This window comes from Carcharodon carcharias, chromosome 6, assembly GCF_017639515.1.
Source record: "Carcharodon carcharias isolate sCarCar2 chromosome 6, sCarCar2.pri, whole genome shotgun sequence".
NCBI lineage: Eukaryota > Metazoa > Chordata > Chondrichthyes > Lamniformes > Lamnidae > Carcharodon > Carcharodon carcharias.
The window spans coordinates 119,581,704-119,606,725 of NC_054472.1; the positions used below are offsets into that span (position 1 = coordinate 119,581,704).

At 44.8% G+C, this 25,022-nt stretch overlaps 1 protein-coding gene across 1 annotated transcript in view; it reads left to right on the plus strand.

The window, feature by feature from the left end:
- The window catches only part of greb1l (GREB1 like retinoic acid receptor coactivator), a 237,229-nt gene that overhangs the window by 116,620 nt on the left and 95,587 nt on the right, over positions 1–25,022 (plus strand). Inside the window, exons 11-13 of the mRNA XM_041188959.1 lie at positions 5,015–5,200; positions 20,040–20,366; positions 24,834–24,962. Coding sequence (XP_041044893.1) covers positions 5,015–5,200; positions 20,040–20,366; positions 24,834–24,962 — 642 coding nt within the window. The remainder of the gene's footprint in view (positions 1–5,014; positions 5,201–20,039; positions 20,367–24,833; positions 24,963–25,022) is intronic.

Consider the following 25,022-nt stretch of genomic DNA (forward strand, 5'->3'; position numbering starts at 1 on the left):
CATATTATTCAAAATATTTCTGCTTGAAAACATTTTTGACTATTGCTGAAAAAAGACATTTTGCCGAAGTTGTTTGTCTTGCACTTGAGTTTGTCTGATATGATTACCCTGATCAGATTATTTCATGCTGTATATCTCACAAACTCATGAAGGGGCCTCAGACCCTCACTTTCAGCCCTGAAAAGTGCCCAGTCTACCTCAGATCTCCCTGAAAGGGCAAAGTGTCTCAAAAATTTGAGCAACAGATGAAGCTAGCTGTTTCATGCTGCTACTATGCAGTAACAACACAAGACATCCCCAATAACAGGAAGCTGTCATCAAACCAAAAAGATGTTGTGCCTATCAGACAAATGAGCAATGTGGTATATGAATTTTAGTGCCAGTGTGATGCTAGGTATGAAGGCCATGCATCCCAAAGAATGGCAGATCATATCAAGCAGCACGTCACTGTTGCTGTTCGCAACGGGCAAGGCACAGACTGTGCCCAACCAGCCTGTGCTTGCAAAACTCAAAACACAGGGCAGAATTTTCTGTGCCCGCTGGCGTTGGGCATGCTCAGTGGCATGAGCGGACAATATGGTGAGAAGGCCAGAAATCAGTTTCACAACATTGTGAAAGCAGTTTGCAATCGTCCACTCAGCCCGTCAATGACGGGCTGTGTTCTCTGCCATTGGACGTCGGAAGCCTCATTGTAATACATCAACGTATCATTATAAAGTCAGCCCGCCGGAGTCATTTCCCCACCCCCACTCCCACCGCCCACGTCAGCGTGATTGCACACTGGAACAGAACACATCTTGACAAGTGTGACATGCAGAAGTCGGGACTGACCGCCAGGACCTTGCTCATGTTGCAGATATCAGAGGAGCAGAAAATGCTGGAGCCTAACAGCAATGGCACACTGGAGGAATGTCCATGGCATGCTGGGTGGAGTCGCATGGAAGTTGGCAAGCCACTGTTGAGGGTCTGCTCACAACGGATCATTGTCATGGGGTTGGAGAGGAATGTCCAGCTGTGTTTGAGAGAGAGATCCCAGTGGGTGGGAGAGGAAGGCTTAGGATTGGTGTCAGGATGGGGGGAGGTTGGGAATGGGGAATGAAGGTGTCAGGATGGGGTGAGGTTGGGAGGGGTGATGGAGGGGGTAACGGGAGAAGACGGCAGTTGGGGAGGTAGGTGTAAGGGGTGTGGAATGTGTGGGGCGGAAGGAGTGTGGAGAGGGGAGGGAGACCAGGGGTGCGGAGAAAGGTGTGTGGTGAGGGGAGGGAGTGCCGGGGGAGGAAGGGATACGGAGACGGGAGGGTGTAAGGCTGGAGGAAGATGTAAGGGTGGAGGAAGGAGTCAGGAAAGGGATACCACTAAACTTTGCGGAAGAAGGAAGGGTATATGAATGAGTTAGGAACGGGGAAGGACGAAGCAGTGGGGCGCGTCTGGGGGGGATGGGGAGAGCTAAGGCCGGGGGTGAGTCTGGGGGTGGGAGGAAAGGAGTTCCAAGGGGGAAGGGGTTCTGGGGAGAAGGGGTCTGGAGGGAGGAATATCCAGGTGAACATGCAAGTGAGGTCCATGATGAGTCCATGACAGCCTCCTGGGGAGTGAACTGAGAGTGGGTGTGGTACGAGTGAATGGTGAGAATGACCGGTTGCAGAGTGAGGCGCTAATGGTAGAAGGGATGGTGAGGGTAGTAGATGAGGTTTCGGAGGCAGACACGGACTCTGGGGGTGGGAAGAAGGAACTTGGGGAGGTGAATGGGGGTGGGATTTTCGGGAAGGAAGGGAATGTGCACGTCCACCTGGACATTCCCAAAGGAAGAGGGTTATGGTTGGTTGGTCATGGAGGGGAGGTGCAAGGTGATGCCAAGGGAGCCAACAGTGATGGGGGAAAGGAAATGGGTGGCAGGGGGAGGGGAAAAGACAGGATGCGCACAAAAAGCTGAATCACGACCTTGCTGTCTAAATCAAAAGTGAAATGAGAGTCGTGGTGGGTAAGATCAGGTTCTGCATGGGTGTGTGATCATTCGGTGGGTGGAGATGCAGGTCAACTCAGATGGACAATTGAAAGTAAACCCCAGCAGGCAGTATTGAAAATGCTCAGGACAGTGAGATAAGTGTGACATGGAAAGGGTTCACATGAGTGGGAGAGTGCCTGTATGAGGCTCCAACAGGCCCTGCCACATACACACACACTTCTCCCCCCCAGAATCACTCATTGGCCAGCTGCCCCCTCTGCGGTGACAGAGGACGAGGATGAGGGGCTCACAGGCAAAGGGGACTCGGAGGGAGCAGACAGCCTCTGAGATTACTGAGTCGATAACCCAGGAGTGTTCAACTGCCAATCCTCCCTTTGGGTGCCCTGGCCTGACTCCTTGAAGGGTAGGAGCACCTGGAGGGACGTCGAGGCGACCCGTTTCCCTCTCGCATTGCCACTGCAGGAACTCATCCATGGCTCCTGTGATGGAGTGCAGGCCTGCACACATCTGTGTTCTGCTGGACCAGGGTCTCCAAGGTGTCCACCATCCTCCCCATGGAGACCTCCCTACACATACGTATGGGCACCACTTCATCAGAGAGCAGGCAGATGCACTCCTCCAACCCACGTGCTGCTCTGTTGAGGGCTTCCAACAGTTCTGCATAATGTTCTCCCGCCTTCTGCTGACTCTCCAGGATGAGTTGGAAGGCCAACTCCAGAGGCTTGTCACCTGACTCTGACCTGACAGATGCCTCTTCCCCAGCAGTCATCCAAGTGCCAGGGAGCTTGGCTGAACCTCCCTCCTCCTACTGCAGACATGTGTCTGTGCGGTGACCACCAGATTGTGAACCTGAGCCTGCTCTGGATTAAGGTCCCACCGAGATGTGTGTTTCTGCGCTGGTGGAGGATGTGGATAATCACTGTGACTGGTCTTCCAGGCTGCTTATTTCCAACTCTTCATTGGAGGAAGCGTCCTTTTGGCTGGAGGTGAGGACCTGAATGGAGCTGAGGGACTTGCTGCCTGAGGGTGTCGGTCACTTGGCAGAGCTCCCTGTGAATCAAAGAAGAGATAAGTAGTGCATGGCAGCAAAGTCAAAAGCAGGAGAGAGAGCACTCACAGTTTTGTTGAGAGAGGGTTGATGTGGTGCAGGATCCTCATGAGGGTGTTCACCTCCGACCTCACTGTCACCGCAGGCACGGCGCTTGTTCTCACCAGTCAGCACAATGGCACACTCCTCAAAGTGAGTGAGGGGCCTGAAATGGGCCACTCCACCCCTGGTCTGGGACCTCTTCCTGCTGATGTGAGCCAGCTTCTCCTGCATGAAAACAGATGGAGAGAGTGTGAGCAGGACACACTGCACTGCGTAGAATGTTTGTGTGGTGAGTGGAGCCATGGACAGGATGAAGACACAAGCTTGAGAGGATATGAGCCTGATGGATATGAGGGTCTGTGTGAGAGTTAGTGGTGTTGTCCCTTGAAATGTGAGATCCCTGTGGATGGGTAATGGATTTGTGAGTGATGAGAAGAGTGTGTAACCCTGGCGGAATGGATGAAACCATTCAAACACAGGGCCCTGCTCTTTGCAGACAGAAAGAGCATGTACATGCATTGCGCCTGTTTCAGCCAAAACAAAATAAGTGACAGCCATTTGCTAGTTCATGCCTCAGAGCAATGCCTTGACCAAATAGAGTTAAGTTGCCTGGTTTAAATTTCAAACAATGCTTGCATTTAATTGTCAGTCACCATTAACTGGTGCATTCTCCATAGCCAATCAGAGTCCGCTTTACAACCAATCAGCACTCTCTTCTCATACAGTAGAAAGTTGTTGATTCCCCTGACATTGGTATTCTTGCAATTGTCCTGATGAGTGGAAAAAGAAAAGCTTCAACAAAATGCCATTTTTCAGCAATACTCAAGTTCTGGACTCCAAACGACTATTTGAAAACCTATTGTTGTGAAAATGTTTAATTTCAGAATTCACGTGTTTTACAGGTATAACTTTTAGTTTTAGGAATTGAGTTTTAAATACTGTAGGTAAATGGAAACACCTGATTGAGAAAGTGGTGAACAGCTCTAGAGTAAGTTCAATTCTAACAGACCTGGAGTAATCACAGTTCAAAGGAAAAGTTTTATTGTGTTGTTGGGATGATACTAAAAGGTATTTGCACAGTATTATTATGGCTACTTTGGATCTATCAGGTGGAACCAGTTTGTCTTAATGCTTTGAAGTTGGACTATAAACCAGGGAGGTTTCAATTATTCATGTAGTTCCCTCAGATCAAAGAAGCTAAAAGGAACTTGTAAACAATGGATTTCTTGATAGAACCAGTAAGTCTTGTAAAAGGACCATTAGAGATATAAATTATTCACGTGGATCCCAGAATCAAAGGGTTATTTTGAAGGTAAAAGATAATTAATCTACATTTCTGTTGGGAGCATCCTGGATGTTACATGTTGCTATGGAGATAGGTATACGGGGAGATATTCTTTTGCATTTTGGGTTTATCAGAATGAAAAGTCCAAAATAATGAGGATTTAATATTGTCAGATCTGCCTGGTAAAGCTCGTGGAAGAGATCGGCAGTGGAATCCTCGCAGAGAGAGTGAACTCTGGATGAATAAGTGTCAGTTTGGGAAACTGAGGAGAATCAAAGTGAATTGCTGAGAGCTGTGGCGCATCTTGGTTTGGTCCCAGGAGAAGTGAAAGCACCCTCAAGATCCTAGAAAGTATAGGGGAATTCTTGGGGCAGAATTGAAAACAGAACGGGAAGTGGTTGAGATTTTCAGGTTTAAAATCTAAGGGTTTACAAAATGTATATATTAATAGTACTTGCTTTGTTTAATTCTGGTATAGTGAAAGTTTTTGTTTAAAATATGAAACTTTGTGGTGTACCTCTTTCAATTAATAAGTGGGAGATTGAATTTCTTTTTAAAAATTAATCGCCTCCCTCTAGATCATGACAATGTATTTTTGTGATGTGCCCTAACCTAGACAATATAGGTTCGATCTTGGGAATTAAGGCAAGATTGAAATATTTCTTGTGTTTTGCAGGTTATGGCACTTTACCATATTTTTACGGCAACGTTGGTGATATTATAGTAAGTCCTCTACTCGTGAATTGTTACAAGTTTCCACAGCTGACTTCAATTGAGCTAGAACAGCTGGGAATCTCCAACAGCCAAATCCTAACGGTGGAAAACATGATCCTCTTGACAATACAATATCTCATTCACCTTGGTAAGACTTCAGCAATTTACTTTTAAAGTAATATTAGGATATACTCATTTGTTTCCAAGTGAGATCTGAAAAGATTTACTGCTAGAACAATGGTTGTCAAAACTTTTTTGTTTGAAGGACCCCTTTACGAATGGTTAAGTATTCATTGACCCACCATCTAAATTATAGTACCTCATTATATTCATAATGCAAAAGTATTTCTTTTAAATAGTATCTGATAATGCTTTTTATAAAACAGTTACGTAAGTGCAGAACGCACAGAGCTGGGTGTCCCTGTGTCTCACCATGGAGTCTCTCTATCCTTGGCAGATGCACGGCAAGAACAGAAGTCCGAGGTGCGCAGAGCACAGAGAAAGAACTAAGGCAGAAAGGAGAGAGCAGGAGCGCTGGGACAGCACAACAAGGAAAAAGCAGGAGCATGGGGAGAAAGTGTGGAGAAAGCAGGAACCTGGAGAGAGCAGGATTGCAAAGAGAGCAAAATCACAGGCAGAGCAGAGCATGGAGAGACCAGGAGTTTGGGGAGAGGAGAGCGCAGGGAAAACAGGAGCCCAGAGAAAACAGGAGCACTATGAGTGCAGAGCATGGAGAGACCAGGAGTTTGGGGAGAGGAGAGCGCAGGGAAAACAGGAGCCCAGAGAAAACAGGAGCACTATGAGTGCAGAGCATGGAGAGACCAGGAGTTTGGGGAGAGGAGAGCGCAGGGAAAACAGGAGCCCAGAGAAAACAGGAACACTGAGTGCAGAGCCTGGAGAGAGCAGGAGCTCAGGGGGAGCAGAGCCTGGAGAGAGCAGGAGCTCAGGGGGAGCAGAGCCTGGAGAGAGCAGGAGCTCAGAGGGAGCAGAGCCTGGAGAGAGCAGGAGCTTAGGGGGAGCAGAGCATGGAGAGAGCATAAGAAGAGCCAGGGGAGAGCAGAACATGCAACTCATTAGCTTACTCTTGAACATGGCTGACCCTACATCACGAACCACCAGAAGGTTTGTGCAGGTCTGGTACACCAGTTTGAGAACCACTGTGCAGTATTGAGCTGATGCTCTGCACTGCCGACCCTGCTGCAATTTGTATACTCAATGAGAGGGGTCTGACTGAAATTATGAGAGGAGGCTTATAGAAACATCAAAGAATTTTGATGCCTCTATGTTTTTGTGCATGTGTTTGGCATGTCACTCTGACTTAAGAAGAATTGAACCATTGAAATGAACCAGTAATTCGCCTGCCTGTTACTTTGAATGGAGTGTCATGTGACATTGGCAAATTATGCTCATTGTGGTCAGTTTGTACAATTACTTCCTCATCTCCTCATATGGATGTATATACCTATTTCAATTACATTCTACATCCACTGCATCATAGCTGTTCATTTCCTTACCTTCTTTCTCAAGCAGAACTAAAGGGGACAGAACTTCCAACATCAGTGGGGTGGTGGGGGGGTGGGGGGGGGATTTAAAACAGCAGCAGGTCACTGCTTCAGGGTTTATAGGTCTACTCTACTCAATTTCTCTTGGTAGGACAATCCGTTCATCCAAGGGACCAGTCTACTGAACACTTCCACGATGGCAGGTATGTGCTTTCCTTGCTGAGGAATGGGAAAGGTGTGACCACACTAATAGGGTTGTATTATAGACCGCCCAATAGTCAGAGAGAATTGGAGGAGCAAATCTGTAGAGAGATAGTAAGAAACAGAAAGTTGTGATAGTAGGAGATTTTAACTTTCCACATATTGACTGGGATTCCCATACTGTAAAAGGGCTGGATGGCTTGGAGTTTGTCAAATGTGTTCAGGAAAGTTTTCTAAATAAATATATAGAGATACCAACGAGAGAGGATGCAATATTTGATCTCCTATTAGGGAACCAGACAGGTCAGGTGACAGAAGTATGTGTAGGCGAACATTTTGGGTCCATTGACCAAAATGTCATTAGTTTTAAGTTAATTATGCATAAGGATAGGTCTGGTCCTCGAGTTGAGATTCTAATTTGGAGAAAGGCCAATTTGTGGAAATGAGAAAGGACCTAAGAAGAGTGGATTGGCATAAGTTGTTTTCTGGCAAGGATGTGTTCAGTAAGTAGAAGGCATTCAAAGGCGAAATTTTGAGAGTGCAAAGTTTGCATGTTCCTGTCAGGATTAAAGGCTAAGTTAACAGGCATAGGGAACCTTGGTTTTCAAGGGATATTGGCGATCTGGTTAAGAAAAAGAGAGAGGTGTATAGCAGGTATAGGCAACAAGAAGCAAATGAGGTACTTGTAGAGAAAAGAAAATGTAAGAAAATACTAAAGAAGGAAATCAGGAAGGCAAAAAGAAGACATGAGGTTGCTTTGGAAGATAATGTGAAGGTAAACCCGAAGGGTTTCTACAAGTATATTAAGAATAAAAGGATAGTAAGGGACACAATTGGTCCCCTTGAAGATCAGAGTGGTCGTCTATGTGTGGCGCCTCACGAGATGGGGGAGATCTTAAACAGTTTTTTTGCATCAGTATTTACTCAGGAAACTGGCATAGTGTATAAGGAAGGAAGGGAAACAAGCAGTAGTTTCATGGAACTTATAGAGATTAAAGAGGAGGAGGTGCTTGCTGCCTTACAGCGAATAAAGGTAGATAAATCCCCCGGGCCTGACATGATATTCCCTTGGACCTTGAGGGAGACTAGTGTAGAAGTTGCAGGGGCCCTGGCAGAAATATTTAAAATGTCCTTAGCCATGGGTGAGGTGCCAGAGGATTGGAGGGTAGCTCATGTTGTTCCGTTGTTTAAAAAATGCTCCAAAAGTAAACCAGGTAATTACAGGCCAGTGAGCCTGACGTCAGTAGTAGGTAAATTATTGGAAGGTGTTCTGAGAGATTGGATATATAATTATTTGGACAGCCAAGGGCTGATTAAGGATAGTCAGCATGACTTTGTGCGTGATAGAGTTGTAGAGTTTTTCGAGGAGGTTACCAAGAAAGTAAATGAAGGAAAGGCTGTGGATGTTGTCTGCATGAACTTTAGTAAGGCCTTTGACAAGGCCCCACACGGGAGGTTAGTTCAGAAGGTTCAGACACTTGGTATCCATGGAGAGGTTGTAAACTGGATTCGAAATTGGCTGTGTGGGAGAAGACAGAGTGTGGTAGTGGATGATTGCTTCTCAGACTGGAGGTCTTAGACTAGTGGTGGGCCTCAGGGATCTGTGCTGGGACCATTGTTGTTTGTTGTCTATATCAATGATTTGGATGATAATGTGGCGAATTGGATCAGCAAGTTTGCTGATGCCACTAAGATTGGAAGTGTTGCGGACAGCGAGGAAGGCTTTCAAAGCTTGCAGAGAGATCTGGACCAACTGGAAAAATGGACCAGAAAATGGCAGATCGAATTTAATGCAGAAAAGTGTGAGGTGTTACATTTTGGAAGGTCAAACCCAAGGTAGGACATACACAGTAAATGGTAGGGCACTGAGGAATGCGGAGGAACAAAGGGATCTGGGAGGTCAGATACATAGTTCCCTGAAAGTGGCGTCACAGGTAGACAAGGTTGTAAAGAAAGCTTTTGGCATACTGGCCTTCATAAACCAAAGTATTGAGTACAGGAGTTGGGATGTTATGGTGAGGTTGTATAAGACATTGGTGAGGCCAACTTTGGAGTATTGTGTTCAGTTCTGGTCGCCTAACTACAGGAAGGATATCAGTAAGATTGAGAGAGTGCAGAGAAGATTTACTAGGATGTTGCCAGGTCTTAAGGAGTTGAGTTACAGGGAAAGATTAAACAGGTTAAGACTTTATTCCTTGGAGCATAGAAGAATGAGGGGAGATATGATAGAAGTTTCCAAAATTATGAGTGGTATAGACAGAGTAAATGAGAGTAGGCTCTTTCCACTTAGATTAGGAGAAATAAACACGAGAGGACATTGCTTTAGGATGAAAGGGGAAAGGTTTAGGGGGAACTTCTTCACTCAGAAAGTGGTGAGAGTGTGGAATGAGCTACCATCTGACCTGGTAAATGCGGGCTCATTCTTAAGTTTTAAGAATAAATTAGATAGGTACATGGATGGGAGAGGTCTGGAGGGTTATGGACTAGGTGTAGATCAATGGGACTAGCGGAATAATATTTCGGCATGGACTAGAAGGGCAGAATGGCTGTTTTCTGTGCTATAGTGTTCTATGATTCTATGCTAAGGAAACCAAGATAGCACACAGTACTCTAGGTGTGACCTCATTAATGCCTTGTATAATCGTACTGAATCTCTATTACTCTTATACTCAAATCCCACTGTATCAAAAACTAACATACAACTTACTTTCCGATTTATATGCTGCACCTGCATATTAACATTCTGTGATTCTTTGTACAAGGGCACCCTGGTCCCTCGAAATGGAAACATTTCCCAGTCCCTCACCATTCAAAAAATATTCTTTTTTTATTTTTCTTACCAAAATGGATAACTCCACACTTCATATTGTATTCCATTTGCTATGTTCTTGCCCACTCACCCAACCTGTCTATATCCCTATGCAATTCCTTTGCATCCTCCTCACTGCTTACTTCCGCACCTAACTTTGTATCATGAGTTTGGATATGTTATATTGAGTCCGCTTATTTAAGACATTAATATAGATTATAAATAGCTGAGGCCGAAGTACTGTATCCCGCTAGTTACAACCTGTGAAACCGAAAATGTCCCGTTTATTCCTACTCTATATTTTCTGTTCATTAACCAATCCTGAATCCATGCCAAAAGATTACTGCCAATTCCATGAAACCTAATTTTGTATCCTAATCCCTTGGGGTGACCTGATCAAATGCTTTTTAAAAATCCAAATACACTACTTCCACTGGTCCCCTCTTAGCCATCTTATTAATTAAATCTCAAAAATTCTCCAACAAATTTGTCAAACACAAGTTCTCTTTCATTAAATTTGTTGACTCTGCTTAATTAGATCATGATTTTCTAACTGCACTGTCCCACATCCCTAATAATCAGTTCTAGAATTTGCCTTCTGCAGATGTTAGGCTGTCTTGCCTATAGTTCCAAGTTTTCTGCCTTCGTCCTTTCCTAAATAGCAGTGTTATACTTGCTACCTTCCAAACTTTGGCAACTGTTCTAGAATCTAAGGAATCCTGGAACATCAAAACCATTGCACCCACCATCTCTGCAGCTACCTCTTTTAACACACTGGATGTAGGTTGTCAGGTCCAGGGGATTTGTTGCTACTTAGTCCCGTTAATTTCTCCAGTATCTCTTTTTTTACATATACTGATTTCTTTATGTTCCTCATTCTCGTCAGATCCTTGGTTCTCCATTATTTCCGGAACACTGGACAAACTATGCCCCATCACCTTGACAGACTGCTTCTCCAAGATTGCGGAGCAGTTCATGATTAGTTGGTTCCTATCAGACATCGATCCCTGAATTGTCTGTTCATCAGTTTGGTTGCCAGGCTGGACACTCAACAACTCACTGCCTGGTTGAGGTTGTGAACTTGCTTTGTAAAACCGCAGATAAACTTAGAACAGCCTCAATCATTATTACAACAGATATTTTCAAAGTTGTTTGACGGGCTTAGCTATTTATTTGTGGTTATGAAGTTAATGAATTTAAATATATGTGAGATTCTTGTCCACTGGATTGCTGACTTCCTCACTGTCTGCACTCAGTGTGTCAGATACTGTGGATGTCTATCCAAAAGTGTTCAAAATACAGGTGTGTCTCAGGGCATCCGGCTAGGGCCAATTCTTCTCCTCATTAATGATGCCTTCTCTTCTTCTGGCCTCAAATACTGGAAATATGTGGACAAGATGAAGGCTACGGTCAATGAGGTTCAAGAAACTCTTGATGCTCTCAGTGAATGGTGTGAGGAAAACAATATGCTGTTAAATATTACTAAATGCCTAAATGTAATGCCATGTGAGTGGACTTTGGTGGGCATGAGTGCATATCCCTTGACAGTTAGGCAATTACACTCCCACTGAGATGAAAGCTTGAAAATCCTGGAGATACACATTCAAGCCAACTTGAAGTGGGATAGGCAAATGGGCAATATGCTTAAAAAAAAACAATGTTCACCCTCAGATCCCTCATCCCTCATCCCTTTCAGACACCCTGTCTGTGACCTGTTGTCGATCTACACTGGCTACGTCTGTCCCTTGGTTGAATACGCTGTTCCTTTGTGGCATCCTAGCCTCATACACTTGCAAACCACCCAGATCAGAAGAATATAAAAGCACGCACTGAGATTAACCTTATGCCCTCAGTGCCAGTCATTCATGTTGCAAAGCTCAAAACTCTACGAACAGGTGGGATTAATATTTGTGCAACGTTCAAAAAACTCCCTTATGCAAATTACCCAATTTCAAAAGGCAACTCGGTAGTTTGACTAAATTCAACCTTGCAAGGTGCAGGATTAAAAGGTACAGATATAACTGGATTCCTTACATGGTTAGGATCATCAATTAAGTACTTAAAGTGATGAAATTTATATATACTTCAGTGATTGTAATATAGAAATGGAATGTTGATCTTTTGTTTTAATATAATTTTAAGTTAGCTTTACCCTTTTAATATCCTGTTCAACTCTTCCCTTTTACCTGTTGAACTTGTTTATTTTTGTTACTACATGATTGTTAAATGTTTGTGTGTTTTGAACCTGATTATTAGCCTTCATAGGATTTTTTTGATGTGAATTATATTTTAATTCAGCCTTTGAGCTGGAAACGCTTTTCTTGAATACAATACCATTATTAGAATTTCTTTTTTGTCTTCAACTATGAAGACAGATGCTAAGTATTTGTTTATTGTTTCTGTCATTCCCTTATTCCCCATTTTAGTTTCACCCATCTGCTTCTCAAAGGCCCAAGTTTACTTACTAATCTCTTCCAATTTGCATACCTGGAGAAATGTTTACAGCGTATGTTTATGTCTCTTGCTAGCTTACTCTCATATTGTCTTTTCTTTCTCCTTATCAATTTCTTGGCGCCTCGTTTTCTGAATTCCAAAATCATTCCAAATATCAGGCTTACTACTTTTTTCGCAACATTATAAATCCCTTCATTTGATTTAATACAATCTGTAACTCCTCTATTAGCCACAATTGGACCACTTTTTCTGTGGGATTTTTTATGCCTTAAAGGATTGCATATTTGTTGCAAATTAAGCATTAATTATTTAAATACTAGTCATTATTTGTCTACCATCAAATCTTTTAACATAAAAGAAAGACTTGCATTTGTATAGCACCTTTCATGACCTCCAGCCATCGCAAAGCACTTTTCAGCCAATGAAGCACTTTTGAAATGTAGTCACTGTTTTAATGTGGGAGAGGCAGCAGCCAATTTGTGCATGGCAAACCCCAAAACAGCAACGTGATAGTAACTGGATAATCTTTTTTTTGATGTTGATTGAGGTATAGATATTAGGCAGGATGCTGGGGATAACTCCACTGCTCTCTTTTGAAATAGTGCCATGGGTTCTTTTATGTCTACTGGAGAAGGCAGATAGGGCCTTGGATTAACATCTCAGCAAGAGACAGCACCACCTACAGTGCATCATTCTCTTTTACTGCACTGGAGTGTCAGCCTTGATTTTTATACTCAAGGCCTGTAGTGGGATTTGAACCCACACTCTCTTGACTTAGGAGACAAGAATGCTACCAACTGAACCACAGCTAATACACTGTACAGTTTCCCAATATACCTAAACTAATTTGACACTGCCATATCTACATAGTTTGTTTTGTTTAGATTTAAAACCCTAGTTTGAGGCTTCACTAAATCACTTTCAAAATCAATGTAAAATTCCATCATTATGGTCACTCTTCCCTAGAGGCCCCTTTACTACAAGATTATTGATTATTAATGAGAAATGATCTTATTGAAACATATAAGACCCTAGGGGACTTGATAGGGTGGATACTGGGAGGATGTTTCCTCTTGTGGGAGAGACTAGAACTTGGGAACACAGTTTAGGAATAAGGGGTTGCCCTTTTAAGACAGAGTTGAGTTTTTTTTTTCTCTCAGAGGGTCACTAGTATGTGGAATTCTCTTCCCAGAAAGCATTGGAGGTGAGTCATTGAATATATCCTATGTAGAATTAGGTAGATTTTTGATAGACACAGGAGTCAAAGGTTAAGGAGGGCAGACAGGATAGTGAAGTTGAGAACATAACAAGATCAGCCATCATTTTATTGAATGGCAGAGCTGGCTCGAAGGCTGAGTGGTCTACTCCTGTTCCTATGTTCCTAACGTTTTTTTACTGCACAAGACTATATCCAAAATAGTTTGTTCCCTCATTGGTTCCTCAACAAGTGATCTAGAAAACTACCTTGCATGCATTGCAAGAACTTGTCCTTTGTGCTATTACTGCAAATTTGGTTCGCCCAGTCTATCTGAAGTATAAAGTCTTCATGATTACTTTATTTCCCTTATTGCATACACCTCTAATTTCTTGATTTATATTTGACCTATATTACAAGTGCTATTAGGGGACTTATAAACAGCTCCTGCCAATGTTCCTGCCCTTTGCTGTTTCTAAACTCCACTGAAACTAATTCTATTTCTTGATTTTCTGAGCTAAGACTCTTTCTCTGCACTGTCTTTACCCAACATTTATTACCAAAGCTATCCCTCCTCCTTTTCCATTTTAGTTATCTCTCCTAAAGGCTAAGTGTCCTGAAAGATGAAATTGAATAAACATTTGAAGCAGAGGAAAAAAGAAGCTGTGGGAAGAGCGAGGAAATGGAACGCTCAAGTGAAGAATTGGCAGTGGCACAATGGGCCAAATGTTCTCCTTCAGTACTGCTGACTTCTTTGGTCTTCATGGATCTGGAAATTTACTTGACACTAAACCACAAGCATAAGACTAATTTTCATCTTTTAGTATTTTAAATTTGGGGAAATAATTGTAATTCTTCTTTACAGAGAATGATTGACATGAGTAGCTTTCCTGTTAGATTGTTAGAGGTAAAAACGCTGGATTAATTTCATATTAAGGAAGGATTGGATACCATGACATTGGAACAATCCATTCAATCTGAATGGATGATCTAAGTTGGGGCACATGGGCCCCACATTTATTTTAGCTAAAATTGGTTTTGTCAGCCACTTTTTTTTAAGCACATGTAAATATTTTTTATTGGCTGACAAAACTATTTTAATATTTTGAGATCTCTTGTGAAGACTGAACATTTTGACCACATACATGCTACTTTAAGTGGTTATATGGGGTTATCAGCAGATCATCCTGGAAAATCTTTTCCAGCAAGTCTTAACCCCAATTTCAGTCCAGACCCAAATGCATCTGTGTAATATTGGCCAGGATTTTATGGGCCACCGACTGGGAAGTCAGGGACAACCCTGCTTCCATTGGGCATGGAAGCTCCAGCTGAACTTTGTGTTGATCAGGCAGTGAACTGCCTGCAGTCATGGCTTCTGCCCCTCCAAGGCAGGACGTCCTGCACCCAAGATGGCTGACAGCTCTTTAGTCCCATCAGCACTATTGGTAACAGTGGCCCCACTGCTGGTACTGCAGCAGGCCCCAGAGCAGCAGCCATGGAGGAAGCACCAGCGTGCAGATAGGTAGCATTGGGGTTCCCCAGAGCCAATCAGGCAGGCCTCAACAAGGATGGGGGAATCAATCGTGAGGGCAGGGGGATTTTCCAATGGGAGTGGCCTTTGTAGCTGGAGGGCCCCTCATGGGCCACAGGGTGACTGATCAGGAGGCACCTCCCACCCCCTGACCCTGTGTCTCAATTGGCCCAAGGGTTGGCAGTCTGTCCACCAACTATTGCACCACTGGTAAAATTCCAGTGGCAGTGGGTAGCCGCTGAGCATGGCATATCTTGCCATCCCGTCCCATTTTACAACTGCCCCCCTTCCACCACTTCCCCGACCTCCCAGCCTGCTCCCTGGGGTCCTGTAAAATCCCAACAATTTTTTCCATTACAGTAAGTCCTCATTTAAAGTTGTAGTTGTGCTCCTTAAAATCAGGACTTTAAGAGGACTGACTTCAAGTGATTCACATTTTCCCACTAAAACCAAAGTAAAAGTTGTAGTTAGGTTCAGTAGGAGGTTCTTCATCAGAAAAAAGCATTGAAACATTATACCCTGTAGGTTGAAATACTTCGCATTGCTAAATTCCGATATTGGTAAATGAAGTAACTTTAAAATAAAATAAATTTTAAAATATAAAAGAAATATGGTACTATACCTCCCATTCAGTGCTGGATCAGTTCGCTGCCAACCCTGCTTCCTGAACCTCCCACTCACCACACATCCTGCTCTCTGATGCTCCTGGTCATTGCGGACCCTTCCTCTCACCAACCCTTTGGTTTGAAGCTGCTGCTCCTACCTCATCTCCAGAGTCCTTGCGAACAGCGAGATTTCAGGAGAGGGAAGTGGCAACCAGGAGAGTAGGGGAATGGGTGCTTCAGCGAGAGGAAGGATGGCAAGAGAGTGAGTCAGGGAGCAGGAGAGGCTGCGAGTCATAGGGTTGGCAGTAAGAGAGAGGATTAGGGAACAGGAGAGGCTGCTCCAAAGTGGCGTCGATCTGGTCATGCAGAGCTACATTAGATTGATGTAAGACGACTTTAAAACGAAACTCAACACTAACCGAGAATACAGGCCCCATTACCTCACATTAAAGTGAAACAATGGACTGAAGTTCGCAGCTTGGTGAGCGAGCGTGATTGGCAGACCCGGGAGCAGCCAGGAAACAGGCCCACGACCGTGATTTCATGTTGGCCGACCAATTAAGGCCTGCCCAGCGTGAAATGCGGCTTCCCAATGGTTGGGAAGAGGTGGGGGTGGGGGTCTGTCAGCTGCAGGGTCCAATGGCGACCCGGCAGCCAGTTTAAAAATGGCACAGGTAGTCCTTTGAAGGCTGCCGGTGAAGAAGCGTACGTTATGTGTTGCGGAGATGGTACTTTTGGCCTCAGCAGCGGCTGGAGACGTCAGGCAGGAGGGTAGGTCAAGTGGGCACTTGGCCTCCTGCTTTTCAGACAAGTGCCTCGCGGTCCTCCTAGAGGAGATACCTGCCAGGTGGTAATCCCTTGTACCAAGGGATGGAAGGAGGAGGCCACCACGCCTGACAAAGAAAGCCTGGGAGGAGGTGGCAGCCCAGGTCAGCAGTCACAACGTTGTGCAGCACACATGGGTGCAGTGCCGCAAGAGGTTCAATGACCTGCTGTGCTCAGGAGTAGTGAGTACCATGTTGGCGTGGATCAGTGTGGTGAAGTGTTAAGGACTGGCCATTCTTCCGTGGAGCTCAGGGGTGTTAGAGTCTGAGAGCCAACTGTCATTGACACTGGAGCTGGCCAAAGGGGTGAGCCCCGGCAGCTTGGACTGAGTGCCTTGCAGCTCGAGGATCACAATTCGGACGTGCCCTGCAAGATGTTCCTCAGGTGGGGTTAGCCAGGCTGCAATGGCGCTGCAGGTAGAGAGCAGACTAATCAATGCTGGCACGCTCCCCAAGCATCTCACACTCCTCATCCATCTCCCACACAGATGAAGCTAAGAGCACAGTGCACAGAGGTGACAGTTTCAGATTGTGCAACCATTCTAGTGTAGTCTCTTCATTGAGGGGAGCCTCAAACCTGGAGCCCCCAATGATTATTGAAAGACAGTGGCACCAGGGTAATGCTCTGGGGATCTGGGTTCGAATCCCGTCATGGCAGATGGTGGAACTTGAATTCAACAAAAATCTGGAATTAAAATGATGACCAAGAAACCTTTGTAAAAATCCATCTGGTTCACTAATGCCCTTTAAGGAAGGAAATCTGCTGTCCTTACCTGGTTCTGGCCTGCATGTGACTCCAGACTCACAGCAATGTGGCTGACTCTTAAATGCCCTCTGAACAAGGGCAATTATGGATGGGCAATAAATGCTGCCCTAGCCAGTGATGCCCACGCCCACATCCTATGAATGAATTTTAAAAAATGTAGATCTCCATTGTCTCAACAGGGTGCCTGGTATACAGAGCAATGACTTTAATGTGATGACTGTCTTGTTCTCCCTTAGATTCGCCAGCACACACTCATCCTCAGGACACAGAAGAGACACCCCTGATGCCAAAGCACCACCAGGCTTCACCTGCACCTGCGTCACTGCATTCTGAAACAGGCACCTGTGCAGATACCAGCACCTCGGTGGGCGTTAGATCGTCAGTGAACGTTGGTGAGGGCACTTCACACTCGCTTGAGGTGCAGGTACCAGTGCCAGTGTGAGATAGATGAGGCATCCAGTATCCCAACTAGGTGCCCATCCATCAATGGTGAGCAGGGAGGTCCAGAGTGATCTCACATTGGCGCACGATCTGCTTGCCATCCCTGCGGGCTCCTCTCAAGGGGGGTGGGGGGGGGGGGGGTTGGTGGGGGGATGGGTGGTGACACCAAGGTGCAGAGCTCACAAACTTAAGTTTAAGGCACCACGAGCACAAGAGGGATTGTTCACGGGTGATCTTCTGTTCAGCTATATTTGGTTTATATGTCTACTGGTGTGGATATCAATACCACTAATGGCCATGTCATTGTGGTTTGAATGTGACAATAACATTAAATTTGCTTTTGTTGTGATGGCCTGAGAATGCTTCACCTTTCACTTTTAGTGCAGGGTAGCCAGAATGAAATGCTGGATATGAGTGGATCTAAACATTAATGCACAGGCACTGAGTGGACTTTGGGTTCACATGACAGGGGCATTTTGGACATCCTGGATGGAGGCGGCAGCCCTGGCATGAGGTGAGAGCCATTCTTTGGCACCCTAGCTGAAGAAGCATTGGATCAAGGCATCCCTGGTGTCCCTTGTCTCCTGAAGGTTACAGAAATCTCCACGCCCTCAGCATTCTTCTCACTGTGCTCCTTTTCTGACTCACTACTGGATTCACCCTCTGTGGCTTGTGGAGCTGCCTCAGGATCCTCTTCCTCCAGTGGGGCCCCCCCTTGCCAGTGCCAGATTGTGGAGATTGCAACCATTATCAGTGACACCCGCTCTGGGGGGTATTGCAGTGCACCCCCTGAACAGTCCAGAGATCGGAAGCGCATCTTCAGAAGACGTAAGGTCCTTTCTCACTGCCCTTGTGGAGGCATGACTCATATTGTACCGCTGCTCCGCCTCTGTTCTTGCGTGGTGATGAGGTCATAAGCCCCTTTTCAACGGATAGCCCTCATCACCCAGCAGCCATCCATCCAGCTGGGCTGGAGCACTGAAGAGCCCTGGTAGAGTCTCACGATGTAAGTGTCATCGGAGCTGCCAGGGTACCTTGCACAGACTTGCAGAATATGCATCTTGTGGTCACAAACTATCTGGACGTTCATGGAGTGGGAGCCCTTCCTGTTGACAAAGGCACTCGGCTGATCCGCTGGTGCATTGATGGCCACATGTGTGCAGCTGATTGCACCCTGGATGCGGGGAGCCCAGCAATCGCTGTGAAGTCTCTGGCTTGCTCTGTCTGGCTAGCCTTGTCTGTACAGAAGTGAATAAATGTCATTGCCTGTCTGAACAGAGCATCTGTCACCAACTTGACGCAACTGTGGACAGCTGACTGGGACACTCCACACAGATCTCCCACTGGCCCCTGGAAAGAATTGGAGGCATAGAAGTTGAGGGCCACTCCGACCTTCAGCACCACTGGCAGAGGGTGTCCACCAACAAAGTTGGAGCTGATCTCAGGCCCAATCATCTGACAAATGGATTTGACTGTCTCCCTGGAGAGGCAGAGCCTCCTTCGGCATTGTACCTCAGACATATTGAGGTAGCTGCATCGTTGCCTGTAATAACCGGCAGCAGGATAGTGGCATCTTCGTCAGCCCCTTCCGCCTTGGACTACCTGCTGTCCCTGTGCCCCTTGTGCCTGCGCCTCTCCTCCCACAGGTTGCTCCCCTGGAAGCTGCATTGGGACACCTGGCCTCCTCTCCCTTCTGCCCCTCTCTTCCTGCTCAGCGGAGACCACAATCCCCGTTACCAGGGTAAGGGAAGGCTGTCAGATTCCTGGAATGGTCCACATGGTCAAATTCATCCGGGGACCTTGGAGACACCATTGAGTTCTCACATGCCCTCTGGAAATGCTAACAATGAAGCCCCGAACAGAGATTGAAGCTGCCAAGTCCAATAAGCAACCTGCACCTCACTACTCACAATGGCAATGTTTTTATCCCACCCTTGGATGAGGTTTTGCAAAATGTCGGCTGCCTGCCTGCCTGTTTTGCCCATGTGATGAGTGTGAAATTGCACAGGCAATGTGAAACCTTGGTCAATTGCCTTTTTAATGGCCTTAAGTGGCCTTTTAATTGATGGCAGGCGCGGCTCCGACACCTGCACATGCCCACCGATCGAAATACTACGCAAGTACGGGATGATGTTGGGACACTCGCCCAACATCATCCTGTTTGATTTCATGACCGATCGGGTCGGATGCACGCCTGCTTGGTCAGCGTAAAATTCAGTTCATTGTAAAACGGGTCAATGTTAAACGGCACTTACTGTACCTGCACTAGCTGCCCTTGTGGCCTCTCTGAGTGACAGTACCAATTAGTGTAAACTTACAGCAGTTTCATGCTATCAACCCAAAGTCTCTACCAGGGGCTGTACAAACTCAGCTCACACAGGGCTCCTACAGCTATCAGAGAGACTTTCAGCTCATTGCTCTGGAGTGGATTAAAGAAAAGCTCACTGTGCAAGGAATTGAGAGCATAAAGCTCCATCCTGTCATTCCATTACATAGAATATCCAAGCCATGGTATCATATGTGAAAGACATTCCATTACCATCCTGAGGTCTATGTCAGATTTCATAAAGCAACATATATCAGGAGTCATGTTTTGGACTATAGTTATCTGGCTACATTTATGTATTTGATACTTCAGTAATGTATTTGCTTATTCTAGGTCCAGACCAGATGCCTCTCAGGGAAGAATTTGAACAAATTATGCTGAAAGCAATACAGGACTCGAGTCTTAAAGACAGATCCTTTCAAATGGGAGGCCCTTCTTCCACTGTGTCTCCAGGACAATTACCCTGGCTAGCTCGACTTGCTGCCAGTGTTTCACGAGATTTGGTGCAAGTTGTTTTTACTCAAAACTCCCTGGCGGACGGCATCTCAGAGACCTTAAGGATGTTTGGTGATGTACATCTACAACAGAAAGTGCCTAACTATGTAGTAGTCATTTGTACATCAAAGATGAGAGGAATTGAATTCTGTGTGGTGGTTTTAGGTAAGTAGAATTTCAGATTTATTTGAAACAATCCAGTTATAACAAAATATTTACTGGTGCTGAAGATGGTAACAGCAGCCAATGGTTTTTTTATTCAAATACTTAACCTGAGATTATAGCATTGTGATTGATATGTTAATTTTTCCAAAAAAATGTTGAATTTATTAAAGATGATTAATTTGCTAACTAGCCAGCCATTTAATCTAAATTGTCAATTGTCTGATTTACATGGTTACATGTTATCAAAAATGGATGTTATTTCTTTTAATCTTTTATGGGATGTAGACGTCGCTTGATTGGCCAGAATTTATTGCCCATCCCTATGTGAAGGTAGTGGTGAGCTTCTTTCTTGAACTGTTGCAGGCTAGCTATACATTTGACACATGGCTTGGTTGAGCAATATCATGCCTCAGACAGTGAGTTCGATATAAAGCTTAGTAGGGCTGATTTTCCTTTTAGCCCCTCTGCAGAGCACTCAAAATGCTCAGCATACTGGAGGTGCTGCTTTTACACACGGAGCAGTGCAGCTGATTTCGTGGCTCGGCAATTTACAAAACCAGATGTCCTCCTAGGCCTGGGCTGCCCTCTGGAAGGGTGAAAACAAGAAATAGGAGCAGGGATAGACCATAAGGCCTGTTGAGCATGCTCCGCCATTCAGTATGACCATGGTTGGTCTTGGGCTTCAGCTCCACTCTCCTGTCTGCTCCCCATACCCCTTGATTCCCTGAGATGTAGGTCTAAGGCTTGTACTGCGCTCATGGCCATTAGGACCAAGGTCTTTAGTCAAGGCACCATGAATGTCCTGCTGTGTGTGTGTGGTGGGGGGTGGTGGTGGGGTGGGGTGTGTGGACAGCTACTTACTTGCAACTGTCTTGGGTTTTTTGAGGTGCTTCCACGACCAGTGCAAACCTTCTTGTCTTTGGAGGTTCTCAACATCACCCCTATTACCACCTTCTTGGGTTACCCCTTTGTTTGCATGCTCCATGAGCAGATGCACAGGAAAGTGATGCAGGAAGACTCTCTCCTGCTTTATCTGTATGTCAACGCTGGGATTCTGCCTCCATTTCCCCCTTGCTCTGCTTGGGAGCCTCAAGTGAATCAGATAGGAAAATCCACTGCAATAGTTTTCTGTAGAACTCGTTGTGATTCAAACCACACCACCCAAACTCTGAAACAGTCAGTCAGACAGAGTCCACGGAAATTAGGGACGCTTGTTTTCATACATTTTAAGTAGTCTGGGTTGTGTCCTGGTTTTGTTGTTGAGGAACTCATTTATTATATCTAGATTTGTCAACACTGTCAAAATCATTATTTTATTTCTGAGTATCACTCCTGGTCATAACACCATAAGACATAGGAGCAGAAGTAGGCCATTCAGCCCATCGAGTCTGCTTCACCATTCAGTGAGATCATGGCTGATCTGATGATCCTCAACTCCACTTTCCTAACTTTTCCCCATAGCCCTTGATTCCCTTACTGATTAAAATCTGTCTATCTCAGCCTTTAATATACTTAACGACCCAGCCTCTAGAGCCCTCTGCGGTAAAGAATTTCACAGATTGACTCCCCTCTAAAAGAAGAAATTCCTCCTCATCTCTGTTTTAAGTGGGCATTCCCTTACTCTGAGATTATGCCCTCTGGTCCTAGACTCTCCCACAAGGGGAAAGAACCTCTCAGCATCTACCCTGTCAAGCCCCCTAAGAATCTTATATGTTTCAATAATTTTGTCTCTCATTCTTCTAAACTCCAATGAATACAGGCCCAACCTACTCAACCTCTTCTCATAAGAAAATCCCTCCATACCTGGGATCAATCGAGTGAACCTTCTCTGGACCGCCTCCAATGCCAGTGTATCTTTCCTTAGATAAGGGGACCAAAATTGTTCTCAGTATTCTAGGTGTGATCTAACTAGTGCCTTGTACACACCAATCTCTGAGCCACGCATTTAACTCCTTGACTTTATTTACCCTATACTAGTTTGCCCGTGGTTCAGGTAGTAATTCCGAGATTATTACCTTGGAGTTTCTGCTTTTTAATTTATCTCTTAATTGTTCAAATTCTTTCAGCAGAACCTCCTTTCTAGTCTTATTAATGTCGTTGGTACCAACATGGATGACAACAACTGGATCCCTCCCCTCCCACTCCAAGTTCCTCTCCAGCCCTGAAGAGATGTCTTTAATCCTGGCACCGACCGGGCAGGCAATGCAGCCTTCGGGACTTGCACTCGAGGCTGCAGAGAACAGTATCTATCTCCCTAATTATACAGTCCACTATCACTACTACATTCCCACTTCCTCTCCACACCACACTTGAATAGCTCCCTGTACCACTGTGCCATGGTCAGTTCGCTCATCCTCCCTGCAGTCTCCTCTCTCATCCACACAGCTTACAAGAACCTTGTAACTGTTGGACAGTTGCAGGGGATGAGGATCCTCAAACGCTATCCCCTTAGTCCCCACATCTGCTTCACCTGCAGTCACACCCTCCTGACCCTGATCACAGACCAAGTTTAATACCTAATCTGAGAGGTGTGACTGCCTCCTGGAGCAAAGTGTCCAGGTAGCTCCCCCCTCCCTGATGTGGTGTAATTCTGCAGGTCAGACTCCAGCTCGTTAACTCAGATCTGAAGTTCCTTGAGCTGCAAACACTTGGTACAGGTGTGTTCGCTCTGGATCACCCTGGTGTCCAGCAGATCCCACATGCTGCAGGAGCAACACATCACCTGTCCTGCCATCGCTATCGTATTTTATTCAATTTATTAATTGATTACTCGAGTATCCCCACTTTATTATAATTATTTCCTTGTACACACCAGTATTGATTTTATACTTAACAAGCTACCTTTAAGAAAAAGAGAAAAAAAAGACTAGAGATCTAAACACAAACTAAAGACCTTACTTTTACTTTAAAGACTAAAAATACTCACCAATCCTACTCTCTAATCAGCTGCTTTTCATGATGTTTTCCCTCTTGCGCTCTTTAATGGTCTCACATTGTTCTCTCCCTCTCTCACCGTTAAAGGCCCCACTCCTCTCACACTCTCTCACTGTAAATGGTCATAATGTTTCTCTCACACTCTCGCTGTAAATGACCACGCTGTTTCCCTTGCACACTCTCACTGCAAATGACCACGCTGTTCCTCTCACTCTCTTGCTGTAAATGACCACACTGTTTCTCTCGCACTCTCACTGTAAATGACCATGCTGTTGCTCTCACTCACTCTCTGTAAATGACCACGCTGTTTCTCTCTCACTCTCTCGCTGTAAATGTCCCACTGTTTCTCTCACACTCTCTCACTGTAAATGACCACATTGTCCCCCAACCAATGCCACTAATCAGGCAAGTTACCTGGCCACATATTTAATTAATGTTTGTGGGAGCTTGCTCTGTGCAAATTGCTGCTATGATTTTCTACATTACAACAGCTTTAGAAGTACCTCCTTGACTGTAAAGTACTTTGTGACATCCTGAAGTAATGAAAGGTGCTGTAGAAATGCATGTCCTTTCCTTTCCTTTATATTTATACTATTTATCTGACAATTTTATTTTGCCACTCTTTCCATTTTCCTTTTCTATCTCCTCTCTGTGATTTCTTTAGATAAATTTGCTGTAGCTGTTTCCTTTCACTGCCTTTTTTTCTCTTCCTTTGTGTCTTTTTTATGATCAGTTTCTTCTTTAGGCGAGGCTGGTTGTCATGAGCTGTTAGGAATGCTTACAAATTTCAAAGTACATTTCTTGGGGTAGGCTTGGATGGGAATATCATTGCATTACCACTCTGGCATCACCTTCTGATTGGTCATTTGCATTTTTAAAAATTATTTTTCTTCTGGGTGGTGCAGTGACATTTAGATACTTTGATCCCTGCTATCAGTTTCCCCTGTCTACTCTTCTTAGGGCAGAATCTTCTGTTTGGCAAGCGGGGGCGGGGCCTGCTCGCCGATGTGTAAAATGATGCGGGGTGATGTCCGGCGTACATCCCGACGTCACCCCATGTGATTTACATTCTCAGGTTGGCGGGCGCACAGCTGACTTGGCTGCGTATATGCTGTTTTTGTGATTTTCTAACCTGCCTTTTAAGGGAAGAGTGTCTGCACACCTCTTACAAGGCAAATTGCATGGGGCTACTCCTAATGTACAACCTCTTGGTGAATTTCTGCTGATCTCAATTTATCTGCTTCAAAATGTTGCCCTCGGTAACTTCTTTAAGTCACTATTCCATCGCACTGATATCATCACACCGTTAAATTTTGTTGGTAGAATTTCAAAAGATGTTACTCACAACTTCTTCAATTTCTACCTTGTTAAACCTTACAATTGAAAATCTGAACCAGAAGTTAACTTAAATAACAATTTTAAAGCTTGAACTGCATATTTTGTAGGGTGTTATTTTGATTTGAACGGTAAACAGTTGTGTGCTGTGTCATAGCAATGAATAAATCAGTTTAAAGAAGTGTTTGTTTTCTTCAGGTTACTATCAATCCAGAATGCTGGCAGAGAGCATGCTCACCACAAATGAGTTCTTGAAGGAGATCAGTTATGAACTGATTACCGGAAAAGTCAGTATTTTGGCATCTCACTTCAAAGCTTCCCCCTTTGGTAAGTGTTTCAATCAGATATATATTATTCACATTGTTTTATGCTTTTGGGATCTGCAAA